Here is a 24751-nt window from a genome sequence, read left to right as displayed (position 1 = left end):
GAAAATCAAATCATCCAGCAGCATCACTCAGACTCAGCATCAGCAGAGATGGAGGTACCAGGGTTGGCGCACAACATCACCAGTCCATTAAGTCCCTGTGAGGGGATGATCAAGGACCTGAGCTTGGATTCCATACAGCTATGCGAACGAGATGGTGAGTAGCTGCTTTTTTTCTTCTTCTTCTTCTAATTTAACGTGGAGCCGTTTCAGTTTAACACCGGCCCATTATTAGACCCAGGTGTTTAAGCCAGAGCCGCTGCAGCGCACGCTTCAGGTTTTAGCTGCATGCTCCGTCCTTATTGTGTGTGTGAAGGGGACGGAGAGCAGGCTCATTGAATGAATCTGGCACTCGTGCGTGCAGGAGGTAGTAGAGAACACTCCCAGCGGCAATAAGCTTTCAGTGGCAAACATTTATAATCTATTTCTGCAAAACTGGGCGTGAAAAAAAGGCAAGGAAGGAGTGTCAACTGATTTCAGCACCACAGGCGTGGACAGAGGACGGCAGGCACCGCGCCTACAGCTTATCACGGCTTCATCTTATTCAATCAACTCCCCTATTTTTCCCCCCCTGTACATTTTATAACCCGTTTGTCCCCTGTTTTTTTTTAATATTTATTTTTTCATATTATCTCTCCCTTTTTTAATTCGCCATGTCCTCCTGCATGCGTTCGGGCTGTACTGTCTGTGGCTGACTTGTTCCCCGAACTTAAAAGTTGTCTAGATTTTTACCTCATCATAAACAAGAGGAAAATCAGAAATCAGATGATGAATTTATACAACTATAAGAAAAAAATGGTCAGGGTCATGATGTCAAGATTAAAAAAAAGAAAGAGGGATTTTCGTTTCCCGATCAGGTGACTGTAATGTTGCGGATGGGGGGGGCGAAAAAAAAAAAGCAAGTCATCATCAGAAGAGAATGAAAAGCTAAAACATGGCTGCACCCACATGAGTGTGCACAGGCGGTGCAGGCACACACACCCATCAGTGCAATTACACACTTGTGATTCCACATCTGAGGCAAGCCTTGTGGCCACAGAGATGTCTCTTAATTTAGATTAACTGCAGATTAATTAAGGCAATGAGAAATGGTCTCACTTTTCCGTAATCAGATTTTTGATTTCTTTCATCCGCGTTTGGACTGGAGGTTCAGAACAAGAGGAGTCAGTTTGTTTTCATTAAGCCTCCCATCAGGATCCCTGACATCTGATCACAGAGCAGTCAGAGTGCTTCAGTGCTACATTTCCTCATGAGCCAGGCTGCTCTAAACGGAGCAACAAACCAGGATGCGTTTTAGATCCTCTTAGAGCTTCGTTGGGAGGATGGGGAAGCTTTCATTTCAGTAATGCACTTGTCAGATGGACAATGTGACAGCTCATGCTGCAGGTTTACCCTTTTGGATAAGTCCAGTATTTACAGCCAACAGTTCCTTGTCTATTTGTCAACTAATCCACCATGTGTAAACAGTATCTCAGTGGCCATGAGACACTCACATGCTCTGGCACCGTGTTGCTCTATAAACAATGTCCACGCTCTGTAAATTCTGCAGAATAACCGGCCATTGGGGGTTGTTCATAACATAGATGGAATGCTGAAAGCATACACTCTTTCACGCAGTTACAAGAACTTCTTTTGTCTGTTATGTATTCACAAATTTACTCATTGCCACAATAAAACAAAATAAACTTAGGTTTCTTATAAAGAATAAAAAGTGTTTGTTTTTTTATCTTTAGTTTATTTGTTTTAAATCCAACGTGAATATAGGGTTTGGACTGATGCACAGACCAGTAACAGTTCATTATTAAACAAAACCTGTGAAAATGGTTCTGGTGCAGTTGGATTGTTGTGATTTCCATATTATTTCCACTACTTCCTTAATTCTTAACTTTTATTTTGTGCCAAAAGGGCTGAATATTTTCCATGCCTTTGTGTAAAAGTCCCCAATCGCCCACTTCCATCCATCTTGATCACATGAGGTCAATGCGGAGCGCATCCATTTCAGTTTTCCATAGCTTTCTAAATTTATCTCCGAATTCCATTAATATTTAATTGCCTGCATGAGAGGCTTGTATGCCCATGCTGACCCAGCAAATGAATGCATGCAGCTTCAGTGGGCCCACTGTTTCTGGGAAAGAACTCTAACACTGAGGCCTGTTTGAGCATCTCAATGCACAGTGGGGAAACAAGTTGTTTCTGTGTTTGCGGTGTTAGAGATGGGCCGTGACATGTGTCTCCTCACTGCGGGTGGGGCTTCTTTTTGTTAAGTAGGAAAATTACAGAAGCAGTCGAAGTTTCTCTGCAGGAGTTGGGACATTGTGCGCAGGTGTTCGGACAAGGAGAACTGCTGTACCGCAATAGTTTTAATGCTAGTATTAAAAAGGATTTGTATCACACTTATTTTGGCTTCCATTCAGGCCATTCAGCAGTATTTGTACTCAGAAGTTTCCTCTTCCGGCGTCAGCGTCAGACTGGCAGTATGTAAATGTGCCCATAATTAATGGACTGAAGGTGCACTTTTATCACCAAGTCACAATGTGAGGTTCAAGGAAATCTTGTCATACTGAGCCTGTTGTTCTAAAGTAATGATGCAGCTTTTAAATATGTAATTTATGCAGAAAACACAGTTTAGTTTTAGTCTGATCTCACTTATTTATTATACAGTAAAGCATCTAAAAATAAAAAACTGGTAAAGATATCAACTTTACTCCCCCCCATCTCCTCTGCCACTTTTTCTTTCGCTTTTCATCCAGCTATGTCATCAGAACAGAGCCCTTTAACGGCACATCCTTCACCCTTACCTTATTTCATCATTTTTAAAAGAAAAGATCCAAGTCTTCATCAAAATGGAATGGGATCTTCCTTTATTTTATCTTTCCTAATGAAATCAGGTCTATTTGCATCATTTTATTGCCACACAGCCATGGTCACATGCCTTCTCTTGGGCCCTCTTTTTGCAACAAGAATGGCAGCGTACCGAAATAAAATAAAAAGGCAATAACAAGGAGACTGATCATCATTAAGACCTGCCTAACATCATCATATTTACTGCTACTGTGGATGTAATCAGATTTAGCTGAAAGCAGCTGTCAGTCATGAAACTGTCAGCAGGGGTCTGGACAGCGATGGTACTCGATGGTCTTGTGTAGATTTTATCTGTCATGTTCCAGCAGAGCCCTGTATGTGTCCAGTTCTTCAAACCCAATCACTCCAGAGATAACTGGACCGATTCTGTCTGATGTCATTCAACAGCAGGTCGGCCTTATGACACAAACCATGTGAGCAAGAGTACTGGCTCATAAACACTCAACTGTAGGCTTTTGTTTTTAAACAGTTTTAATCAATAGCAAACTTAACAATGTAATTTCATTCATCTTTAAAATTAGTCGTAATATTTAGGATTTTACTAATTTTCTTGTTATTAGTGTACAAGATTCTCAAGAACTGAGCTAAAAATTGAAGGGAAAAAAGTAAAACAGTCTGCTGTTTGTGAATTTCAATTCTATGTAAATGAGAACTGATGACTCATTCTGGGTTTGGACAACATTTAAAAAAAAACAAAAAACTGTTCTCTTCTCCTGACTAATTTTCTGTTTAATCAGACTCACTTTAATTAATTTGAAGAGTCACCCTTTTTAGCTAAAAAGTGTTATTCAAGTGTTTTTTGCTACCAAAGACGGAACACGCAGCTTAACCCCAATGAAGAGAGCATTCTTTATCTCGCTCTGAGAAAAAGATGTTTTTCCATTGGCAGCTTCTCTCGCTCCCAGCATGGTCTCCATCTCAGCCTAGCCTGCGCTCAGACAGGGAGAAAGCTGTGAGTTTTCAAAGGTCTGCAACGATCCAAGTGTCAGTTGTAGTGTTCGTGTTCCATTTTAGGCTTAATGTTGCAGCGTACGATGCAGGCTGTGTATCTGCCACGTCTTTTTCCTTTATAACCACCTGTTATCAGATAAAAATATAAATGCTTCATGTTTTGAGTTAAGGAAGTCTAGACCGTCAGCTGGTGGACAGGGCAATCACAAGTAGAATCAATTAAAAAAAAAACACTAGCTAAAAGCAACCAAAGTATAGCTAAATTCTAAAAGTAGCAAAAGGCTAGCTAGAAGCTAAAAGGAGCAGAACTGTAAATAAAACCTGAGAGTACGCTGAAGCAGATTTCCAGTGTTTTCGAAGGAATTGAAAAGATGTCAATGTTTTTTATGGGGAAAATATATTTGTAAATACAGTTTAAATGCTTTGAAAAGTATAAAAGTTACAAAAACCAAAAGTCATAGCACCCATCTCCTGAATGAGCTGAACATTTTGCTTTATGAACAACTGAAATAACCAAACACACAGAGGAGTAAAAGTAAAAAATCAGACGGACTAGAAGGTTTGACTGGAACAAACCTATAAGGATGGTCTCATGTATGCATGTTAAAAAGATTTGTATTGATACTTGTGCATCCCAGAGGATTCAGCTGCACGTACAGCAAAAGAGCAAAAGTCAATAAAATCCATTTGTCTGAGTTTATCAGATTCAGCTGACCAGTTTAATAGTTTTTCTACGGAGCAGTTATTTCGGCATGCTGCTGTGCGCTGCTCACTTCAGACATGCACAACTCCTCTAAATCATTTCGGCCTCCCTGTGCACGTGTGCATCGAGCAAAATTACAGAACGTTATAACGTGTCTTAGCAAAAATATCACCAGCAACAAGCGCTAAGTCGGTGTAAGGTCAAAGAGCCGAAGATGTAAAGGTAGCACAATAATTTAAGTCTGAATGAGGATTTAGGCGTCCCGTGAGAGACTGTAAAAGGTTTAAGTTTCATTCTCGGCGCCCGACCTTCATCCAGCTTGGCCCCCGCTCCTCCATTTTCCATCCTGTGCTCTGAGTCGCCAAGGGTTTTCGAGCAGAGCTTCGTGTCTCTCCAAACCAGTGTGGCTCTCTGATACACATTATATTCCAATTCAAATTGAAGGTTTTTAATCATAAATCTATTAAGGCGCTGACATACTGAGCAAAATTACATTCACTGTGTAGATCATGGATCCTTTAAAGCTTGCACGAGTGAAACTACAGCATGTTTAGTTTGGAACGAAATGCTTTAAGCTTGAGCTTCCTTCACAGAGTTTACAGACAGCATCTGACTTTAAAAAGAAAGGCTAACTGTTTCACTGCAAAGCCTCTATTTCCAAGTACGTTTGGAAAGCGTTAGAGTAAACAGGAGATGAATCAGCATGGCCGAGGCACAACAGGGTGGGTGGGAACGTTTCTTTATGAGGTTAAAGTTTTTAAGGAAAACATTTGTGTTGGCATGAACATTTTCGAGAAAAGACGACTGCGCTTCACGTGCAGTGGAGCCGGAGCACTTCATCCCTGATGCTTGCAGTCCTGTGCTGCTAATACCCCGAGGCATGCAGCAGAGTGGATAAAACGACTTACGTAAATTCTAAAGTATTACACAGCATTTTTAAGCCAGTGTTTCACCTTGGCAACCTCCTGAGGGTATATTTTACTGTTGCCCGAAGCAGAAGTCTGAGAATGACAACAGTCTTTGATAAAGGTCAGCAACGTGCGCTCTCAGATGGGACTCTGCCACACTTGCATCCCTGTCTGTCGGACTTGATGGAACAGCTTCTTTCCGAGCGCCGCTCTGTCGTGCTCCACTCCGACCCTCTCAGCCTGAGCCAAATTAATCAGCTCGGTGGGGTGCAGGTTTAATGAGATGGGCATTTTAAATGCAGACCAGCGGCCAAATGAGTTGTTTTCACAAATCAGCACAGAGAGGCCCAGAAGTGCCCTGTAAGCTCTGAGAACCATCGGAAGTATTTTTACCCCAGTGCGTAGACAATCAGCTCAGGGTGTGAGCAATAACTATAAATGATAAATTATTGCCTGCCGCCAAAGGCAAAGGGGTGGTAATGCTCTTTGCCTGTGTGTGTGCATGTGCATGTTCCTTTTTTTACAACGTATTTCAGTCAATTTTATAGATACTGAGTTACAGTTTGGTGTGGTAGTAGCTGAGAGCCATTCACAACACATACTCTGAGCACTATCTCCTCTTGTGAGATCCCACAGAATTGCATGAGATCATTTACAAGGTTTGACCAAAATGGCTGTAACTCAGTTCCTTCTCAGAATAGGATTGTTTTAATTTAAAACTCTGGCATAAAAGATGGCAGCGATATGCATTCCTTTAAGGAATGCTAGGTCTTTAATTAAGATAAAGTGGGGATCTGGTCTGGTGGCTAAAAGTAAAACATAAGTCATAAATCAGAAAGCCAAAACTGAATAAAACTTCTTTTTATCTACTCTCACCATTCAAGATAGAAAACAGGTGTTCATAGGCTCCATCTAATTAGTTGATTTCTTTAAAAAGAAATCAATTTACAAAAGCTGCACTGTTGGAAAATGACTTTGAGGTGAGACATTGGAGTTTACACACCCAATAATGAGACTCCTCTTTTATCTCAGCCTCTCTCGGCGGATGAACGGAGATGGATTTCCCATGCTCCACTGCTCCTGCCATTGTTAACCCTCTATAGAGCTCAGTCATATTGAACATTACCCCCAAATACATACTCTCTCAAATTTTACTCCCTCTTGTGTTTAGAGCCCAGAGTGTGCACAGAAAACACATTGTTGCCATGCCAAGTGGGCGCCTCACGGCATGACGCAAAGTCCACATTCATTCGGATTTGACAAAGCTCCCATTCAGCTATAGGTTTTGACATTATTTTCTCTGGCCTCTCTGTGAACTTTGGGTTGTAAATCTTTTGGGGTTCCATAGAATATGAGATAGAAAAACAATGTTAAACTTATTTAAGGTCTTTGAAGAAAAGCAGTAGGTTTTCAGTTGAGGCCAAACAGAAAAAAAGTGGTATTGCAAAAACAAAAAAAGTGGCTGAGGTTCTGATATTTATTTTAAATATTGTTGCTAATGCAGAAATGTATGCAAAACCTCAGTTGCAGTTCATAAATATCTGCAGAGAAGAGAGAGAATTCAAACATAAGAAATGTTTAATTCTACATTTGCTCCATAAAGCAAATAGCTGTATGAGTGTGGAGGGACTGATGTGTTTCTATGGCAACCTATACAGTAATCAGGTTTGTGGCTTTACTACTGTAGACGCCATGTGTGGAATAATTACTGCAGTACAGAGGAAGGTTTAGTCACATTAGACAAAAGAAATTTAAAAATAAATTAAGAGCCATGTCCTGAAAGCATTTGTTTCGAAAATACAGTATGAAACACTTAATCTTGTTCGATTTATATTCCTTTGAATTGACAGTAACACTGACATTATCTCTCCTTTATTTTTTTTTTTCTTACACAGGAAAATCCCAGGACAGCAGCCTCACCGACACAGAGGAGCTCCCCGTTCCTCAGAGCATCAAGATCAGCAACATCACCTGCGACTCCTTCAAGATCTGCTGGGACATGGAGGCGCGCAGCAAGGAGCGCATCACACACTACTTCATCGACCTGAACAAGAAGGAGAACAAGAACTCCAACAAGTTCAAACACAAGGTAACGCTTGAGTCGGGCTGTGATAACAAACCCTATGAAAAAGGTAACACTCCAGCGGGATGACTCACCGAACAGCCTCGTGTTGGAGGATCACACGAGCAGAGGGGGCTGTTTGGTAGTTGACAAATTGTGTGGCATTTTAAAAACTGAATAATGGGCTTTCTGTCATTACCCTTTAAACAAATCGCAGAACCAGAAGCACAAATAATGCCGTATGTAGTTGTTTTCACATAATTATTCAACTAGGTAAATGTTTCAAATTGAAACAGTCATGAAAACAAAGTCAGTTAGAAATTGAAATTCTAACTTTTAAAAACTGCATGAATTAATGCCAATTATTAGGCTTTTATTGTGAACAATGCACTGTAATTTTATGCAATTACATCACTGGTAATTTGCAGAAAAATACTTCCTTTTTCAATCTTGTAATTCAACAGTACTGTGCAAAAGTTTTAGATCACATGTAATTTATTTGAAGTGGCACTGAACGATAGTTTTCCAGGTTTTCTGAGTTTTTCGTTAGACTTTGGTTGCTTTTTCGCTCGTTTTCTATCTTGGCAGTGTTTATTTAAATCTTATAGGAATGGTCAAGTGAAGGATAAAAGATGTGTCAGGCAGAAAACTGTAACAAATCTGTAACAGATGACCGGTATCAGAAAGTTATATGAAAAGTTGGACCAAAAAAGCCAGCAAAGAAAAAAGCTGCATTTTTCAACTGATTCAGTATATTATGTCAAATTTTCAGCTAACGGCTCTTTGTTGATATTAAAACACTTTTTCTTTTTTTCTTTTTATGTCAAACTGTGTTATCTTGTTTGTTTTTAATGGATCCAGCTGAAGAAATGGGAACAAAGTGGGTCCGATGATGACATTTTAAATTAGTAATTAGTTGGCTGTAGTTTGTCAAAACAATTCTGGTTCATTCCTTGAATTTAGGAGCCATTTTATGTCTGAACAATTCACAGGTCAGAGTTAAGTGGTTAAACAAATAAACAAAATAATTCCTATCATTCCTCCAAAACAATGAAAATGAATGAGAGGAGCAGCTAAAGTCCAGCGCATAACCTTTAAAAACCTTTTGGAAAGCTTGGACTCTCCCAGCGCCCTCCTCCTCAGTGGCCCTAACCCCAGCATGAAGGCGGCTCCTTCAGATCGGTTTTGGTCACCTTACAGACTTGTTTCATCAGCCTCCTTCCTCTCTTTTTGTTTTCTTCTTCCTGGTGACTGCTCAGCTGAACCTCTCTTCTTTCTGCTTTGTTATAGCGAGCTTGCTCTGTTGCCAGGCAGGGACCGTCAGTCCAATCAATGAGCCGCTATGGCCGGCTGATTCTTGTGCGGTGCGAGGATTGTTGTTGGGATTTAACAGTGTAGTTTACACATATAAATTAAATATAGGCCTCAGCCTGCGGTGAACAGTATGTGAATGTGATTACTGCAAAAGGCTGCATGTGGCTGAAAGAAAGCCGTACATGGGCAATCTCTTTTAAGCTCATTCCTTCCGGTCTCCTCCCTGTCAACCTTTTTTCTTTTCCTCCTTCCATCCAGGATGTCCCCACCAAGCTTGTGGCCAAGGCAGTGCCCCTTCCCATGACGGTGCGGGGCCACTGGTTCCTGAGCCCCCGCACAGAGTACACCGTGGCCGTTCAGACCGCGTCCAAACAGCCCGACGGGGACTACGCCGTTTCCGAGTGGAGCGAGATCATCGAGTTCTGCACTGCCGGTGCGTAATAGAGTCCGATAACTGCATTTTCAAGGTGCTCACCCTCAGTGCTGCCATTGATTTTTGCTTTGGATTACAGAGAAGTAAACGTGGGAAAAAAAAAAAAAAAAGAGCACAAAAAGGGAGGATAGTAAAGGCAGACTAATGCCGTGAGTGGAGAGGAAGATAGTGGTGGAAAATGAAGGATTAAAGGAACGAGGAGAGCTGTGCTGTGTGTCTGCTGATTCTGAGGTCAGAGAGTTTTACGTCACAGGCAAGAGGCTTAGAGGGGGGAGGGGAGGGGATGGCAAAGAGACTTGAGGGTGGGGTTTATCAAAACGGCGCAGAGGTCCAAGATAACCGCCATGAGCCACGGTTCAAACAGAGCTTGGGCCCTTTGGTGCACACTCCCCTCTGTCTGTCCTCAGCCCTCCCAAACAGAGAAAAGTTGGAGTTTTGAGGCTGCTTCGGCTCAGAATTCAGTCAGTCTCAGAAGTGTTGCCAGGGCACTAAAGCACTTATTCCTTTCAATCATTTTTAATTTGATTTGGTGCCCGTCTACAACCAGAAGTCATCTCAGCTTCACATGGAGAGAAAAATATATAATTCCCGTCAATACAAAGCTAACATTTAAATGTTAAACAGGAGCAGCTGTGGAAAATATGGCACCTGTTCTGCTCTGAATGCCCACACCAAATTTCAAAACTATGAGTTCAATAATTGTTCCAATATTTTACTAAATAGACCCAAACTTGTTATTCTGTATATGGTAACACAAAAAGAAAAGAATAACAAAAAAATGCACCCAACTTTAGGCTTCATGCTCCAGTAATAATTAAAGAGTTTAGAAATTTCCACAGGAATCTATTTATCATATTACAGCCCAGCACCAGGCTGTATTATCTATTGCTACCATCATTTGTTTCAGTCTGGATGTAGGGGTGGTGCAGAGAGAATGACTAAAACCTTAAAAAAAAAACAAGAATAGAGCAGTTGCGTAACAGATAAAGAGAAGCAGTTTACAGTGGAAGAAAGTGAACTGAGGAAGAAGATTGCTCGATTCTGACTGAGTGGGAAATGCTCATTACTGCAGGCACAAAACGAAATATGTCAAAAGGCTTCACTTGTCACTGTAGCAGCCATCTGTGTTTAAAAAAAAAAACATGGGAAAAAAGGGAAAATAAACCAGCCTGTTGGATTTAAAATCCCTGTGTACTTTGTTTAATTTGATTTCAAGGCACACTCATTTGTCTCCGTGTGTGATGTGTGTGGGATGCCTTCATAGGAAAGCCTTCATAGTTTTTGGCCTCAACTCAAACTCATTTGGCAGAGATGCCCATAGGATGGTGGGTGAAAACAGAACATATTACCAGACTAAATGAAATGCTTGTGATTTAAATACTGGGACACAACAGACGAATTAGTACAGAATTTTTAAATGATTTGTTCGCATCGCATCTGTGGCAATCCAGAATTTTAAACTGTTTCTTGTATTTAGCTTACCAGTAGTTAGTATAACTGAATAATAATAATAATAATTTGTTGGATGTGTTTTCAGATTATTCCACAGTGCATCTAAACCAGCTACTGGAAAAGGCAGAGGTCATTGCTGGGAGGATGCTGCGTTTTTCTGTCTTCTACAGAAACCAGAACAAAGAATATTTTGATCACGCCAGGTAGGCATTATTATTATTATTACCTTTAATTCTTTTTAAAAGTTCTTATTTGTACCATCACAACTGGTATACAAACAGCTCGGAGTTGTATTCCTGCATATTTATCAGCGCTAGTTTACTCCAGCTTCTTTGCTATGATAATAATTATTAATTTGGATAATTTGTTAAGGCCGAGATTTACGTGCATGAAACGCTGTACCACAACAATCATTATGTAACCAATTTTACTACAATATCTTATTGTTCTGAGGATGGATAATTAATCTGCAGCAGCCATCTCATTCACTTGGTAATAAAAATGCATTTGTCACTGTCATTTCTTTTATATGAAGTATCCCACAGAAGATGAAATGTAATTGTTCACCATCGCTCTTGAACTGCGAGAAAATAAGTAGATTTAAAAAAAAACTCACCTAACTACTGAGGCGAAGGTGTGTTAACGAGAATTCAACAGAAGACGTATTTTCCAAATAAATCAGTCTCCTAAAATCTATATTTCATTTGTATGCTGCTGCGGTAACTATGCAGCGATGTAGGCACGTCTACGTTTTCTAGGCATGGCTGCTGCACCTGTCAGTGTTCAAATAGCATGATGGATTCATATTTTGCATAAAAAGCATCGGCTGCTTGAAGCAAAGGAAGGAGAATCAGCTGGAGCTGGAAGCGTATTATTTCCACAAATCCCCATACGCCACATCAAACTACTGTAGCAGCTTCCAGTGAACTCCTCTGCACACATAAAACAGAAAATACAGTAATTTTTTTCTCCTTTTGCTGTTTTTTTGTAATCAAGCAGGAGGATGACAACCCTAACCCTGGCCACAAAAAAAATAATGACATTTTGGTAGGAGAGCAAAAATCAGGAAAGTTTGAGAGGCATAGAAGGGAGGAATCCATCTGAAGTAGACTCTACTGAAGCATATATTTGTGCATTTAGAGTGTATGCTGGGTCAGATTTCATAAGTGCATTTTCTCCAACTTCCCCCCCAGTTGCTATTCCTTTCTTCATCATGTTCCCTTTTTTAGCCTTTGGCTGAAAGAAAATGATACACAGAGCAGGTTCCTTACTTAAGCCGCAGCTTGTCAGCTCTCTTTTGTTGGCGCTGTGCAGAATGACGTCAGCCATCTTGTCCCTTTTGCTAAGTTGCAGCTCATACAGTTCTGTTAAACTGCACCATCATGTGGGGAGCAGCAGTACTGACAGCATTACCACACAAAGGGAGCTGAACATTTTTGTTTCAGCATTTCAGTCTAACCTGTATTTTGTTCAGAGTTACTGTTGCAAACGTTGCTAATAAGCTGATAATTATAGCTTTGTTGTAAAACTAGCATTGCATAGAACATTTAAAAAACTAACATCCACAAGGACACAAAAAAGCCTACAGTATACCGTCTGAACAGTGATGTAATCTGTGACAGATGCCTAGCAACAGAGGTGATTTAAGCTCCACCTACAAATAGCCACTTACCCCAAAGTATTACATTATAAGTCATCAAATTGATTTTGAATCTGACATTTTCTTTCTCAGGAAAAAAAAATAAATAAAAAGGTAGCGACTGATTAACTGAGACCAACTGACAGAGATCTCCTGGTGGGATTAATGTCTCACACTGAGAGCACAGAGAGGCGGCCACGGCGAAGCGACCTTATCAGACACGAAAATGGCTATAACTCAGACCCTGAGCTAAAATGTGTTGTTAGGAGCTGAGAGTCAGCACCTCTCTGAGCACTATCACATCTTTTGCAACATCGCATGTGATCGTGCAGAAAGTCATTTACAAGGTTTGATCAAAACAGCTATAACTGCCTCTTCACGTCATAAAATACTCTAGCATGAAAGGTGGTGGGCGATGTGCATTCCTTCAAGGATTGCCAGGCATTTAATTCTTTTTTTTATATATATATATATATATATATATCTATCCAGGGAGGCGCAAGGGAACCGAATGCTGCCATCAGTGAAAGACAACAGTGGCAGCCACGGCTCACCCATTAGTGGCAAACTGGAGGGTATCTTCTTCAGCTGCAACACAGAGTTCAACACAGGCAAGCCTCCGCAGGACTCCCCATACGGTCGCCATCGCTTCGAGGTCCAGGCTGATGCACTCTTCAACCCCAACACCAGTCTGTACTTTGGAGACTTCTACTGCATGTACACGGCCTACCACTACGTCATCGTGGTGCTGGCGCCCAAGGGCTCCAGTGGCGACGAGTTCTGCAAGCAGAGGCTCCCCGCGCTCGACATCGGCAACAACCGCTTCCTGACCTGCAAGCAGGACGAGGCGGGCGGGCTGGTGTTTCACCACGCCCAGGATGTCATCCTGGAGGTGATCTACACGGAGCCCGTAGACCTGGCTTTAGGCACGGTGGCTGAGATCAGCGGGCACCAGCTGATGAGCTTGTCCACAGTAAACGCCAAGAAAGACCCCAGCTGCAAGACCTGCAACATCAGCGTGGGACGCTAAGGAAGAACAATGTACATATGGGAAGGTTGGACTAAATTAGATTGACACACATGCACACACACACACACACAAACAGGAAGGCCACATGTACTTATGAAGCAAACCCATGCATGAAGCAGCTGATTTATTAGGCTCCCAGACGGACACTGCTCATTACCCTCAAAAGACCATCAGCCCCAAAGAATTGAGGACAGAACAGAGGAACAGAGGACACTCTGACACCCTCGTCCATGTCTCATCTGAAAAAGATCACCAACATACTAAAAAAAAACAAAAAAAAACACAAATCAAAACTAATTTATTCATCCATCTGGTATGTCATCTTTGTGTTCTGACCAAATCCTTTAACTGTGCTAATAATAGCTGCTTCTATCCAACTTCCTGTTTTATTTGAATTAGTTGTTCCATGTTTTAGAAATGACCTTTGCTTTGGTGTTACTGACACGCTTTTAATTCAGTGTCCATTGCGTGTGTGGACATTTTTTTTCCCCTGATTACCGTACATTGGCAGTGTGTGTTCTGTTTTCATTTCACAGTTGATACATTCAGACTTCTTTTTACCTCCTACTAGTGGCACGAACTGGTTCAACAACTTCTAGGGCTGCAGCATTGATAGTCAACTTTTACTATTATTATTATTATGATTATTATTTTTATTTTTTAAATACCAAAGGTGTTAAAAATCAGACGTCAAATCGTTGTGGGATCTAAGCAGTACTAATGCGACAGTCTCTACACGTGTATCCACCGGGTCTTTGATGACCGAATGTGAGCAACTTGTTAACCTTTAAAAAAAAAGAAGAAAAAAAAAAAGCATGATGCAGTTCTGTGCAGCATGTGTGAACGCTGTCAGTACGTCCACCATCTCTGCAACACTCTTATTTTGTCATCAGTGGAAAGAAAGTAGAACCATAAAATGTGTTCAGCAGAGTAAATGTGAAAAAATATTTATTTTTAATATTACATTCATATATATATATATATATATAGATATATATATAAATATATAGAAAACTATATAAACCAGAAGTGCACAATGTCAAAGATCTTTGTCAACACAGACATTTGGGAGGGATTTACTTCATAAAGTCAAAAGAAGTGGGGGAGTAAACCCAAATTTGACAGCAGATATAACTTGCACTACGACACCTACGTTCACTGCATATTTTCCAAGCTGAACATCTAAATTGACTGGTTGAAATTTAGATGAACTTTGAAATTCTGAATGCATATCATAGCACAATGTAGGACTAAAAAAAAACTGACATGCACAAACACTGCAAGATTGTCTCACTGATTGCATTTAAGCTTATGCATTTTTTTGTTTGTTTGTTTGTTTTTTTTTCTTTCTTTCTTTTCTTTACAAATGCAGTTTCCGCATCGACCAACGACAAAGACTGTTTTTGGCACGAAAAAAGAAGTGAGAAACAAAGTGCCATAATTCCACGAAGTAGTCATGAATTACTCAAACGTAACTAATATCAAGTTGTTGTGCTCCATCCATGACATTTAAATGTGCTACACAGCATACGACAGCAACATCGGGTTTAAAAAAAAAAAAAAAACATGTCCTGAATAAGATGTGTCTGTTTGGGATAAAAAAATAAAAAGATTGTAAAGAATTTCCATCGATATTCTTCATGTAAAGTGCATTTACACAACGAGCATGGCATGAACGAAGACAAAACCGGCTTCAGGAGCTAATTTTTCAGAGGAAAAAAAAGAAAAAAAAAAAAAGAAATCAAGTCCTGTTTGGTTTAATCGAAGTCCCACTGTGAGAAACTCAACTCATCTTGGTTGAGTCTTGTTTACTGAGCAGAGCCTCCAGAAGACGGAGCTTTGCTTTGAGGTTCTTGTACTGGCAGTACTCCTCTGCCATTGGTCCACGGTCCTCTTTCTGACAGAGCCTGTTACGGATACATGCAGGAAAAAGGATGCAAATGAAAAGCTTTTTTTCCCCCTTTCCCCACATAGTTTCCAAACAACCTGCAGCAGCTTCCATAACTGGTCGATGGTCCCTATGTTGCCTTACTCAGATAGCGTTGTACAGTGTGTGTATTGTAATCAAAGACTTAACTGTATTTTACTTTGGAGGACTAACATGTACAGTACCGAGGATGTGTACAGTTTAGAGCAAACATCTGTCTACTTGTCTCTTTCCTGAGCTCTCTGTGCTGGATTAACGTTACATGAGTGTGCATTTCACTGTTGTACCATTGCGATGATTTTTCTTTCCTTCTTTTTTTTGTGGATGTTGTTTGTTTTTCACAAGGCATTATTAAAAAAAAAAAGTTCCACGTTTATTAAAAGACAAAAATAAAATAATGTCAAGTACTCTGAAAGTGATATGTGTGTGTATGCGTGCAACAGTTACCTGCCGGTCTGAGTGTAGAAATGTTCCTCAAACTGCCGCAGAGCTTGGTGAAGTCTCCGCTTCTCGAATCGAACCGTCCTGAGGTGATCCAGTAATTCCTGCCTGCATCGAGGAAGATCCAGATTTTCCTTACTGAAATGTGTGTCATAGAGCTTGAGGCAAATCAAGTCTTAGGTTCTGATATCACACACACACACGCACACAGAGAAAGGTTGTACCTCGAGGCTTCGTGCAGTGTTGCCATGGTGATAATCTGTGACTGGACACTCGTCATTTCTTCCAGCGGAGATACCAGAGGCGTTTCAGACGTTTCTGGAGGAGATGAAATCTGCGACTCTTCTGAGGACACACACTTGGGGGTTTTTAACCAAAGCGTCTGCTGCTTGGGGCTTTGTTGTTTGAAATGCTCTTCATCAGAACCCTCCTCTTCTTCCTGCGTAGATACACAGGCTCAGTATTGTTTTTTTGCAAACAAGATTCCTTTTTAAGCTAAGGTTTTTTAATGTGTAAGAAAAAAGAATCCACTGCATTGTTAATAAACTATTTATTAGCTACCATTATTAGTTTTAATAATGTGCATCCAGGCATATATTTTCTTAAATTAATAACCAACTATAGCTGTAGGTCTTACATTTGGCCACTAGAGGGCAGAGTGACACCATAAAGACACGAGAAAATTTGTTTTTCTTTTAAGAATCGATTCCTCTTTTACAAATTCAGCTTCTGAGTGCTCAAACAAAAACACAATTGCTTGATTTGTTACGTACGATGGTCGTGATGGCTGTTGTGAAAGCAGAAGAAAGCTGCTGCTTGAGCAGGCGGTAGCGATCGTAGAAAGGTTTCATCAGCGTGCGTTCCTGCCTTGTGCTCTGAATTTACACAGAAAAAAAAAATGTACAGAAAACCATTGATTTTTTTTTTTTTTAAAAAGAATATAAATTGAGCACAGTTCAATAAGAGACATGAAGAGGAGAACAAAAACGGATCATACTGGGCGTCCGTGCAGATCCTCAAAGTACAGCAGACACTTCTGGATGCAGGTCTTCTCCATACTCATCTGGAAATGAGACATCTCCTGTACGTACAACACAAGAAACACCTTAAAAAGGCAATTTCACATTCAGCTTTCTCACTGCTTTCTTTTAATATAAACTTCAAGCTCTAACTGAAGCTTGTGAGCGACGGAAGCGTTTGTGCAGGACCAACCTTAACGCTGTCAGGCAGGCCCAGCTCCCGCCGTCTTTCCTTCAGCCTGTTGGTTATCGTGTTGACCGTTTCCTCCAAGCTCGGTTTGGTGTTGCTGTTATTATTGATCTGCTGGAGCTCCGTTCCTGTTGGCCCCGTCTCCCTCTGCTCTGCGTTGGTCCTGCATGTCTCAGACGTGGAGCTCAGACCTCCAAGTCCCTGCAGCAGCTGTCTCAGCTTCATCTCTGCAGGAAGGACAGAAAGTCATACAGTGAATTAAAAGAACAGTTTTATATCAGTCTAAAATGTTTAAATACATCTATCAAAAGTACTGAAGTAAAAGATAATTTAGCAGTAGCCATATTTCTGTTACTTTGACTTGTGATATTTTAGATATTATGTAAAATATACTTTTAATTATGTAGGATTTTTTACATGCATGTCACCATATTACAAAGAGAAAGAAAAACATTCCCTATTAGTATGTCTAAAGAAAAATACCAGACTTTAAATACGATTTTTATCACAATGCCACATTTAGTACAGTGAAGCTCGAGCATCAGCTCAAGCTGACTGAAGTGGAGGTTAAGCAAAGATCAAAATACTCCTAACACATAATCAGTTTTGAGTGTGTGTGTGTGTGTGTGTTCATCGTTAAGTAACTGACCTTTAAGCTGCTTCCGACTCTTGACGAGCTCTTTCATCAGTTTGGCTACTTCTGGATGTGCAGTTTTGTCGTTGTGGGCCGGCTGGAAACAAAGAAAAAAAGCTTACAGTAACTCTTGTTCCAGGTGTGTGTGAGTGTGTGTGTGCATGTGTGTGTGAGTGGGAGGGGATATCAAACCTTTTTTATTGTGTAACAAAGTGTAATTTTCCAATCAGCCAATAGAGGGAGTAATTTGTGATATTTTTGGTTTGTAGCAGAGGCATCAGAGGAGACCTCGTTAACACAAATACAGGTACAATCATAGTAAAAACATAAAATCTGGTGCTTCTGTGGATATAAGATTTGAAACTCATCATTACTGATGAGTCAAGAAAATCTTTAATTTAACCTTCATCAAAAGGACTTTGTCAGAAAAGTTTCATGTCAACTAAGTTTCTGGTTCTTGTACAGCCATGCGGGCTCTTACCTTGTAGTGCCTCTCCTGTTCAAAGTGCTCCTCAAAACGCCTGATCCTCTTTCTGAGTGTGTGAATGTGCCTGTTGAGCACCGAGATGGACACAGAACCTTCGTCTGGTTCTATATGGACACTGCAGCGGGCCCTGGAGACACAAAGCCCATTAAGTCTGCAACTACTTTGTATTTCACATCGTATGGTAGCCATTAAGCAAACCATTTATTTATATGAGAAAAAAATTTAAAGTTAGAAACTGTCGCGCATAAAAGCAACTGTCCTTCAAAGCAGCCTGTCAGTGCCTTACATGCAAATGTGCTGGGAGCATGGTGGAGACGGAGCTGTTTCGGGGTCTAGGTTGAAGCGCAGGCTGTGGGTGAGGCTGGGGCAGCGCGGCGAGGGGACGGGGCTGTTGCCCGGCGTGAGGCGAGAAAGGAGTGGGCTGGGATTAGTCACCGGTGGACTCTGCAAGCCTCCTTCTCCGGGAAGGTCTTCAGAACACAAGGCAGTGGAGAGGACAAGGCTAGACGCAGATAAAGACGGGGACTGGAGGTGAACTGTAAGGGACAAAATAAAAAGATACAATACAAGATGAAGTTCATATCAAGGATTGTCAGATTTGTCTGCCACATTAAACAAGCGTTTGTTGGTTCTTTCATTCTGAGTTTTAATAAAGAACAATAAAAAAAGGATATCAGCAACGGAAGCAGAACAAATACTTTTTTATCCATTTTATCTGTGATCAATACAGTAAGGAATTGATTTGAATTCTGATCAGTTTGTCATAAAAATCAACAATAAAGCAATAAAACAGTACAGAATAAGATTTCAGGTTAAAAAAACAGTGGTAGAACAGTGGTTGTTACCACAATTTTTAATGTAGTTTGGATTCTGAGTGTCACTGAAGTCAAAAATGTTGTGCCGTGAAGAGCTCGCAATTAAACAATCTCTCCCAACAAACATAGGAAATGAATTCATTTAAAACAATAGTTAAAACTTATTATTTTCTTCTGTAGTCCATATTGCAATATAAAGAATGTGTATGATTCCCCTGCATCAGCATCACTTCACTGACTGTCTTACCGGGCTGAGATGACTCAACTGCGTGCTGATCCAGAGATGGAGGCAAAGGCGGAGTGTGGCTCAAATAAAGGTGCTGGGTTTCCATGGGAAGAGGCTGAGCAGGTAGGTTGTCCTGGGCTTGGGGGTCTAATGATTCTGGCGGTGGACCTGAGTCCCCCTCCAGGGCTTGTAGCTTAAGGGACGGGCTCTGGAAACAGAAGCAGAACATGTCTTCAAGGGTGCAGAGGTGGAAAAGGCGGAAGAGGTCTGGAAGGAGCGCGGCTCGGTCGGAACGAAGCGATTCACATGCTGCTTGGCAAACTTGGGAAGTCTGGTTGCGGTTGGAGCAGAGAGCTGTAAGAAGAGGTGAGGTGATCGGCCGCCTTCCAGAAAACGGTTCAAGTCGACTCAGAAAGATGCTGTGTAGGAAGGCTTCACGGCCGAAGTACGAAGAGCATAAACATTGATCAGGCAAAGAAAACTTGGCTGAAAATAAGTCACAAAAACAGACTTTCCACAGCTGCAGCTCCCCTCAGATCACGCAGTTTTAAGCGACGGCAAGAAATTCACCCAGCCACGCACTCAAAGGGCAAGAGAATCATCCTCCAGTGAGTCATCTTCCTAATGCGCGCCAACGTCCACTGTGGGATTCCTGAACAGCAGCTGTATCACTGCGCTTTCCACATCACTTGATCCACATGTGTGTGCGTCAAAGAGTGCACGAGAGTATGGCGAGCCTGCTGAGAGAATCTTTAAACCCCTCGGACCGGCATCCCCGACACCCCTGCTGCCGAGCAGCCTCCACATGAGTTATTCATAATACGCGGATGAAGGGGGCGTTGGTGGGAATATCGCTGGCGTTGTTGCGTATCGTGTGGGTGCGTGTGTGCAGGAGGAGGGAGAGAGAGAGAGGTACTGTATACATGACGAAGCGTTTCCACAGCAACGTTGTCTGGGGCAAGGATCCGATCTGATAGAGACGGAGGATAACTGTTTGCCTGGGTGAATGTGTGTGTGTGTACGCGTGCAAGTGGGTGTGTATGAAGTAAATTCCGTCTTGGTTGTTCAGAGTGAAGAAAAAAAACAAAACATTGTGAGCTCAGCGAGGAGGCTGGAATATAAAGCGGGGTTTGCTTTGGATATCATGTACACCACTCTTATCATCATCATCACCATCAGCAGCAGCGGACGAAGGCTGGGCTTCAAAATCTGCTTTGTGCGTCACACGCAGGAGGTGGAAAGATGTAAGGGAGGGGAACTAGCCAGGCTATTATTACAGAAGCAAAACACCTACAGGCAGGGAACCTCAAACCTGACATCCGTTTGCAAAGTGTGCATACAAACACACACACACTGATTCACATGCTTGAGGTATCACCTGTTCCCCTATGACAGATGCTCTATTTCTTTTTGTTTTGTTTGTGTCACTAAAAAGATCGTGAGGGAGGAGAACTTACGTCAGAGCTGCTGTTCGTGCCTATGCAATCATCGTGTCTGTCAGGAGAACCGCAACATCCCCCTCCTTCTTTGCTCTATTAAAAAAAAGAGAGAGAGAGAGAGAAAACATCATCACTAATGAAGACACGCACACATCCAGAAGCTAAAATGTACGTGACAAATGACACGAACGCAAAGATAATGATATTCGTCGACAATCTGAAAAGTTTTTCTGGTAAAAGTCAGGGTGAGTATAAACAGCATACGCATCTAACTTTAACACTCCTGTTATCATCGTACAGCAGCGTAAAAATCAGACCTTGTTTAGCTACTGCTTAACAAATGTGTCCTTTCAAATTTTCTTTACCCCAGTGGGTGACAGTTCTGGTAACAGCTCAGCTGCTTCTTATATCCTCTGTGAAAATATTAACTTGATGTTGACAGTTTTAATGATTTAAAAGCTGACATTCAGGTTGAGCATGAATAACAGTCCTTTCCATGTTGCTAACACGCAAGCCTACAGCTAAGGCTTCCCTTTCTCGTTTCTCTGTCAAGCCTTTGGGCTGCTTTAAAGTCTATAATAATAATAATTCACTCAACTGCACATGCCCATTTATAGCTACGCACCGAAGAAAGGAAAAGTCAAAATATAAGCTTTCTCTGTCCAGCCTGTGTCTCTTAAACATAACTTAGTTTGGTTAAACACTGATATACAGTATGAACATATTTGTTCATATTTCTTAAGGATTACCAATGACATGATCTAATCTCAGCTAGATAAATAAATGAGATGTTAATAATGATCCATTGTCAACCTTTATGTTAGAGACTGTTAAATTATTTCTAAACTGCAAATAATTGATATTATAATATTTAGCAGAAAGGCCAGTTCACCTTGCATTGTGACACTGTGGCTGTATCTTCATTTGTGCACTTGATGCAGCACAACAAGCTGGAAAACAAAAGTATGTCAACAATAGGGCAAATACAATACAATTAAAAGTCCTCGTCATTTTTCTAACATCTTTCTTTCTCCCTCTGGTCCCAGTCCAAGTGACTTAAATACTGAACACGTTGTACAACATGTCTCTTGCAGTCAATCCTGTATCAGACAGGGCGACACATAGCTCCGTGCATCTTTGAAGTCAGAGTGCCATCTGGTATTAGGGCTGCAGCTCTTTCATGCCTGAAATTAATGAGGCACATCTGAGCTGACCTGTTCTCTGGTTCAGCAGCGCAAACGCGAACAGAAAGTCAACGCCCCACCACCCTAATGCAACATAGTTAGCTGGTCTGCTCTACATGAGCCCTCGTGGCAGGTCGGTGTTGTTTGGATGGGAATCGTATCGAAGCCATGACTGTGAGCGGCACAATGCTCTGATAACCTACTTCTGAACTGACCGCAGGGCTTAGAGATGAACTGAACTGAGAGGGGAGGGAAAAAAAAAACAGGAGTAGACAGGCACAGAGACATTTACAGCATCCGAAGCAATTAGATCAAATTAAATCTGATATACTTCTGCGGCTACAAAACATTAACATGGCCCCATTAGCAAAAAGATTTATGTAGTTGTGTATAAAGCTTCACATTTAGATTAGTTTGAAGAAATTGATCACTTTTATTCCACTTTTATTGTTTTTATTTTTAAATTATCAGACAATGTCAAATTTTCTGCAGAGACAGACAAATTTATTTTGTCCCTCTCACCTCTCAGTGTCCTGATTCTGTGTTCGAGTTTTGATTGGTGATTCACTTGCTTTGCCGCGGCCTGAAAAAGATGGATTCTGCCCCGCCCCTGCAGAAGCCTGAAAAACAGTTCAGTGCATGCCATAAAACCCTCCAGATGAAATGCATTCATCCTGCATAACTTAATCTAACAGTCCCTAAACTATAGCTTGTAACACATGTTTGTATATTTCTGTAACTGATGAATTAAATGGAAAGAGACGGGTGAGACAGGTGTTAAAAAAACAACAAAAAAACATCACAGTAAGAAAAAGTGAGAAGTTGTAAGAAAAAAATAACACAGGAACTGAAAAGATCAACAATGCACACGGAAGAACAACAAGTCTTTTTTTACATCTTCCTCCTGTTTCTCCTTTGACGTGGTGGCGAGCCGGGGCATCTGTGAAAACATCCTGTGGACACACAGGAGGCAGATGGAAACAGCTAGATGAGCAAATCACGTCCTGTAACTCATCAAAACCGTGTAAGAATGTCATATGTGTGGGAAAAATTCACCCGTGCGTGCTGTGAGATTGTCCACTCTGCGGCTGTTGTTCTTGTTCTGGGTCAGCGGGGCAGGGGAGCACGTGGCTCGATTCTGTAATTTCGCCGCTTTCCTCCACGACGTCCCGGTTTGCAATCAATGCCTGAATGTCAGCGCTGACGTCAGAGCCGGTTTCACGACCTTGTGCCAATGTGTCAGGGCTATGAAGACACCCAGAAACAAAAAAGAAAAAAGGTACGAAAGAAAAAACAAAAACAAAAACACGCAATTATTTATTCTAAGAATAATGCTTTATAGATCAGAAACAAAGCAACGGTTAGAGCTGCTATGCTGCAGCTACAAAAGCAGAAACATGTACACTTCACAGAGCAAAACAGATCCTTTCAACAACGCTCATACTTCATACTCAAGAAAAGTAAAGTAAAAACAAGGAAGAGTAAAAGAGAGTTAAGAAGTAGTTGAGCTATGACCAACAATTAATTATAAAAGAACAAAATAATCCACTTAAAATGTTCATGAACAAGAAAATAAACAATAATGCTACACAAGTGGGAATATTTAAATGCCACACATTGAATATGAATTCTGTTTGCTATTATTCCTAAGCAACCACAGATTTTTGCAAACGAACAAACATCTATCTCTCATAAAATTCTGAGCTGCTCCCAGTTTAAAAATCAGCACCACTGTTGGGCAGAATCCTTTGCAGTTTTCTACTTCCTAAAACAACTTTTCATCGCAACAGGAAAATTAGTCACCAGTGGCAAAAATGAATTAATTAACAAATAGCAGAGGGTGGTGACAACACTTGGTGTGCTAAATGTTCAACAAATCATGATGCGAATGAGTCACTGATTATCAAACCACAGATTTCTTTGTTGCTTAAAGAAATGTTTTAACCAGCACTGATCCCGCCTTTGCGTTAGCTCACTCACCTGTGGAGGACGGTCGATCCACAGCCGTTGCCTCTGATGCTGAAGCAGATCAGACAAGAAAACATTCTCACCAAAGACTTCACAAACTTACAGCGGTCGAGTTTACAGAGCAGAAGTGGCAGCAAACGGCTCACTGCTCAGGAGGGACGAAGAAAGCCAAAGACGCGGAGAAATGAGAGCACAGACGACGAGCGCTCGTGAATCAGACCTGAAGGCAAAGAGCTGACCCGCTGACTTCCATTATCGCTGTCTGCACGCACTCGTATGCGAGCGCACACAGACAGGAGCTCACGACCACTTGGTCACATTTAGAGTCAACAGCTGCAGCTCTGGCGCAGCAGCGTGGACAGAAGTAGGTCAGAAACGCCAGAAAAGAAAGCACAACCGCATATGCTGAAACTCAAACACTGACATCAACTATTACTGCATATTAGAAATCCTTATCTTTTTTTTTTTAAATGTAACAATAAACAAAATGGTTCATTAGATGTCAAATCCTTTTGCAGCACATGTACACCGACAGGCCTCGTATTGGAAGCAGAAGAATTATTTTTTTAAAAAGTTGACTGAACACATTGTCCTCCTTAAGAGTTGTCTCTGCTTGTTTAAATGTCATTTTGTGTAAACGATAAGAACAATAAAACAAACTTTATAAAAAATTAAGTCGTTTGTTATTATAATTAGACCAGACTGCTTGGTCTTAAATTTGAGCTGCTGCACTTCCTATAGAGGAAATAATATGTAGAATAAATGTCTGTTATACCCCATTTTTCCCCAGTTGTTCAGTCTGGTCCACCTTGTTTAGTTGAAAAAAAAAAAAAAAAAGGAAAAGCATTTGGAATGATGCAGCATCTCATGTCTGCAGAACAGATGAGCGTGGGAAGCTGTTGGTGAAAAATGATTGATATTTACAGGTGCTGGTCATAAAATTAGAATATCATGAAAAAGTAGATTGATTTCAGTAATTCCATTTAAAAAGTGAAACTTGTATATTATATTCATACATTACATACAAACTCATATTTCAAATGTTTATTTCGTTTAATTTTGATGATTAC

At 41.0% G+C, this 24751-nt stretch overlaps 2 protein-coding genes across 2 annotated transcripts in view; one reads left to right on the top strand and one right to left on the bottom strand.

The window, feature by feature from the left end:
* Nucleotides 1-6: 6 nt before the first annotated feature.
* On the top strand, nt 7-14916 carry phyhiplb (phytanoyl-CoA 2-hydroxylase interacting protein-like b). Its single transcript, XM_017431183.1, has 5 exons — nt 7-154; nt 7317-7510; nt 9056-9230; nt 10768-10885; nt 12814-14916. Exons 1-5 carry the CDS (start codon nt 49-51, stop codon nt 13349-13351), a joined length of 1131 nt encoding a protein of 376 aa, XP_017286672.1. The 5' UTR covers nt 7-48; the 3' UTR covers nt 13352-14916.
* Nucleotides 14283-24751, bottom strand: part of LOC108244734 (protein FAM13A) — a 16779-nt gene continuing 6310 nt past the window's right edge. Inside the window, exons 7-22 of the mRNA XM_017431173.3 lie at nt 23694-23732; nt 22770-22958; nt 22609-22666; nt 22236-22333; nt 21422-21479; nt 20548-20622; nt 19112-19298; nt 18336-18585; nt 18044-18176; nt 17578-17659; nt 16932-17155; nt 16717-16800; nt 16493-16594; nt 15944-16158; nt 15726-15827; nt 14283-15258 (exon numbers count right to left, since the gene is read on the bottom strand). Coding sequence (XP_017286662.1) covers nt 15135-15258; nt 15726-15827; nt 15944-16158; nt 16493-16594; nt 16717-16800; nt 16932-17155; nt 17578-17659; nt 18044-18176; nt 18336-18585; nt 19112-19298; nt 20548-20622; nt 21422-21479; nt 22236-22333; nt 22609-22666; nt 22770-22958; nt 23694-23732 — 2020 coding nt within the window. The 3' untranslated portion in view covers nt 14283-15134. The remainder of the gene's footprint in view (nt 15259-15725; nt 15828-15943; nt 16159-16492; nt 16595-16716; nt 16801-16931; nt 17156-17577; nt 17660-18043; nt 18177-18335; nt 18586-19111; nt 19299-20547; nt 20623-21421; nt 21480-22235; nt 22334-22608; nt 22667-22769; nt 22959-23693; nt 23733-24751) is intronic.

The sequence above is a fragment of the Kryptolebias marmoratus genome, linkage group LG22 (genome assembly GCF_001649575.2).
Source record: "Kryptolebias marmoratus isolate JLee-2015 linkage group LG22, ASM164957v2, whole genome shotgun sequence".
Classification (NCBI taxonomy): Eukaryota; Metazoa; Chordata; class Actinopteri; order Cyprinodontiformes; family Rivulidae; genus Kryptolebias; species Kryptolebias marmoratus.
The sequence above is the reverse complement of the archived record's forward strand: the minus strand, read 5'-3'. Positions and strand labels throughout refer to the sequence as shown.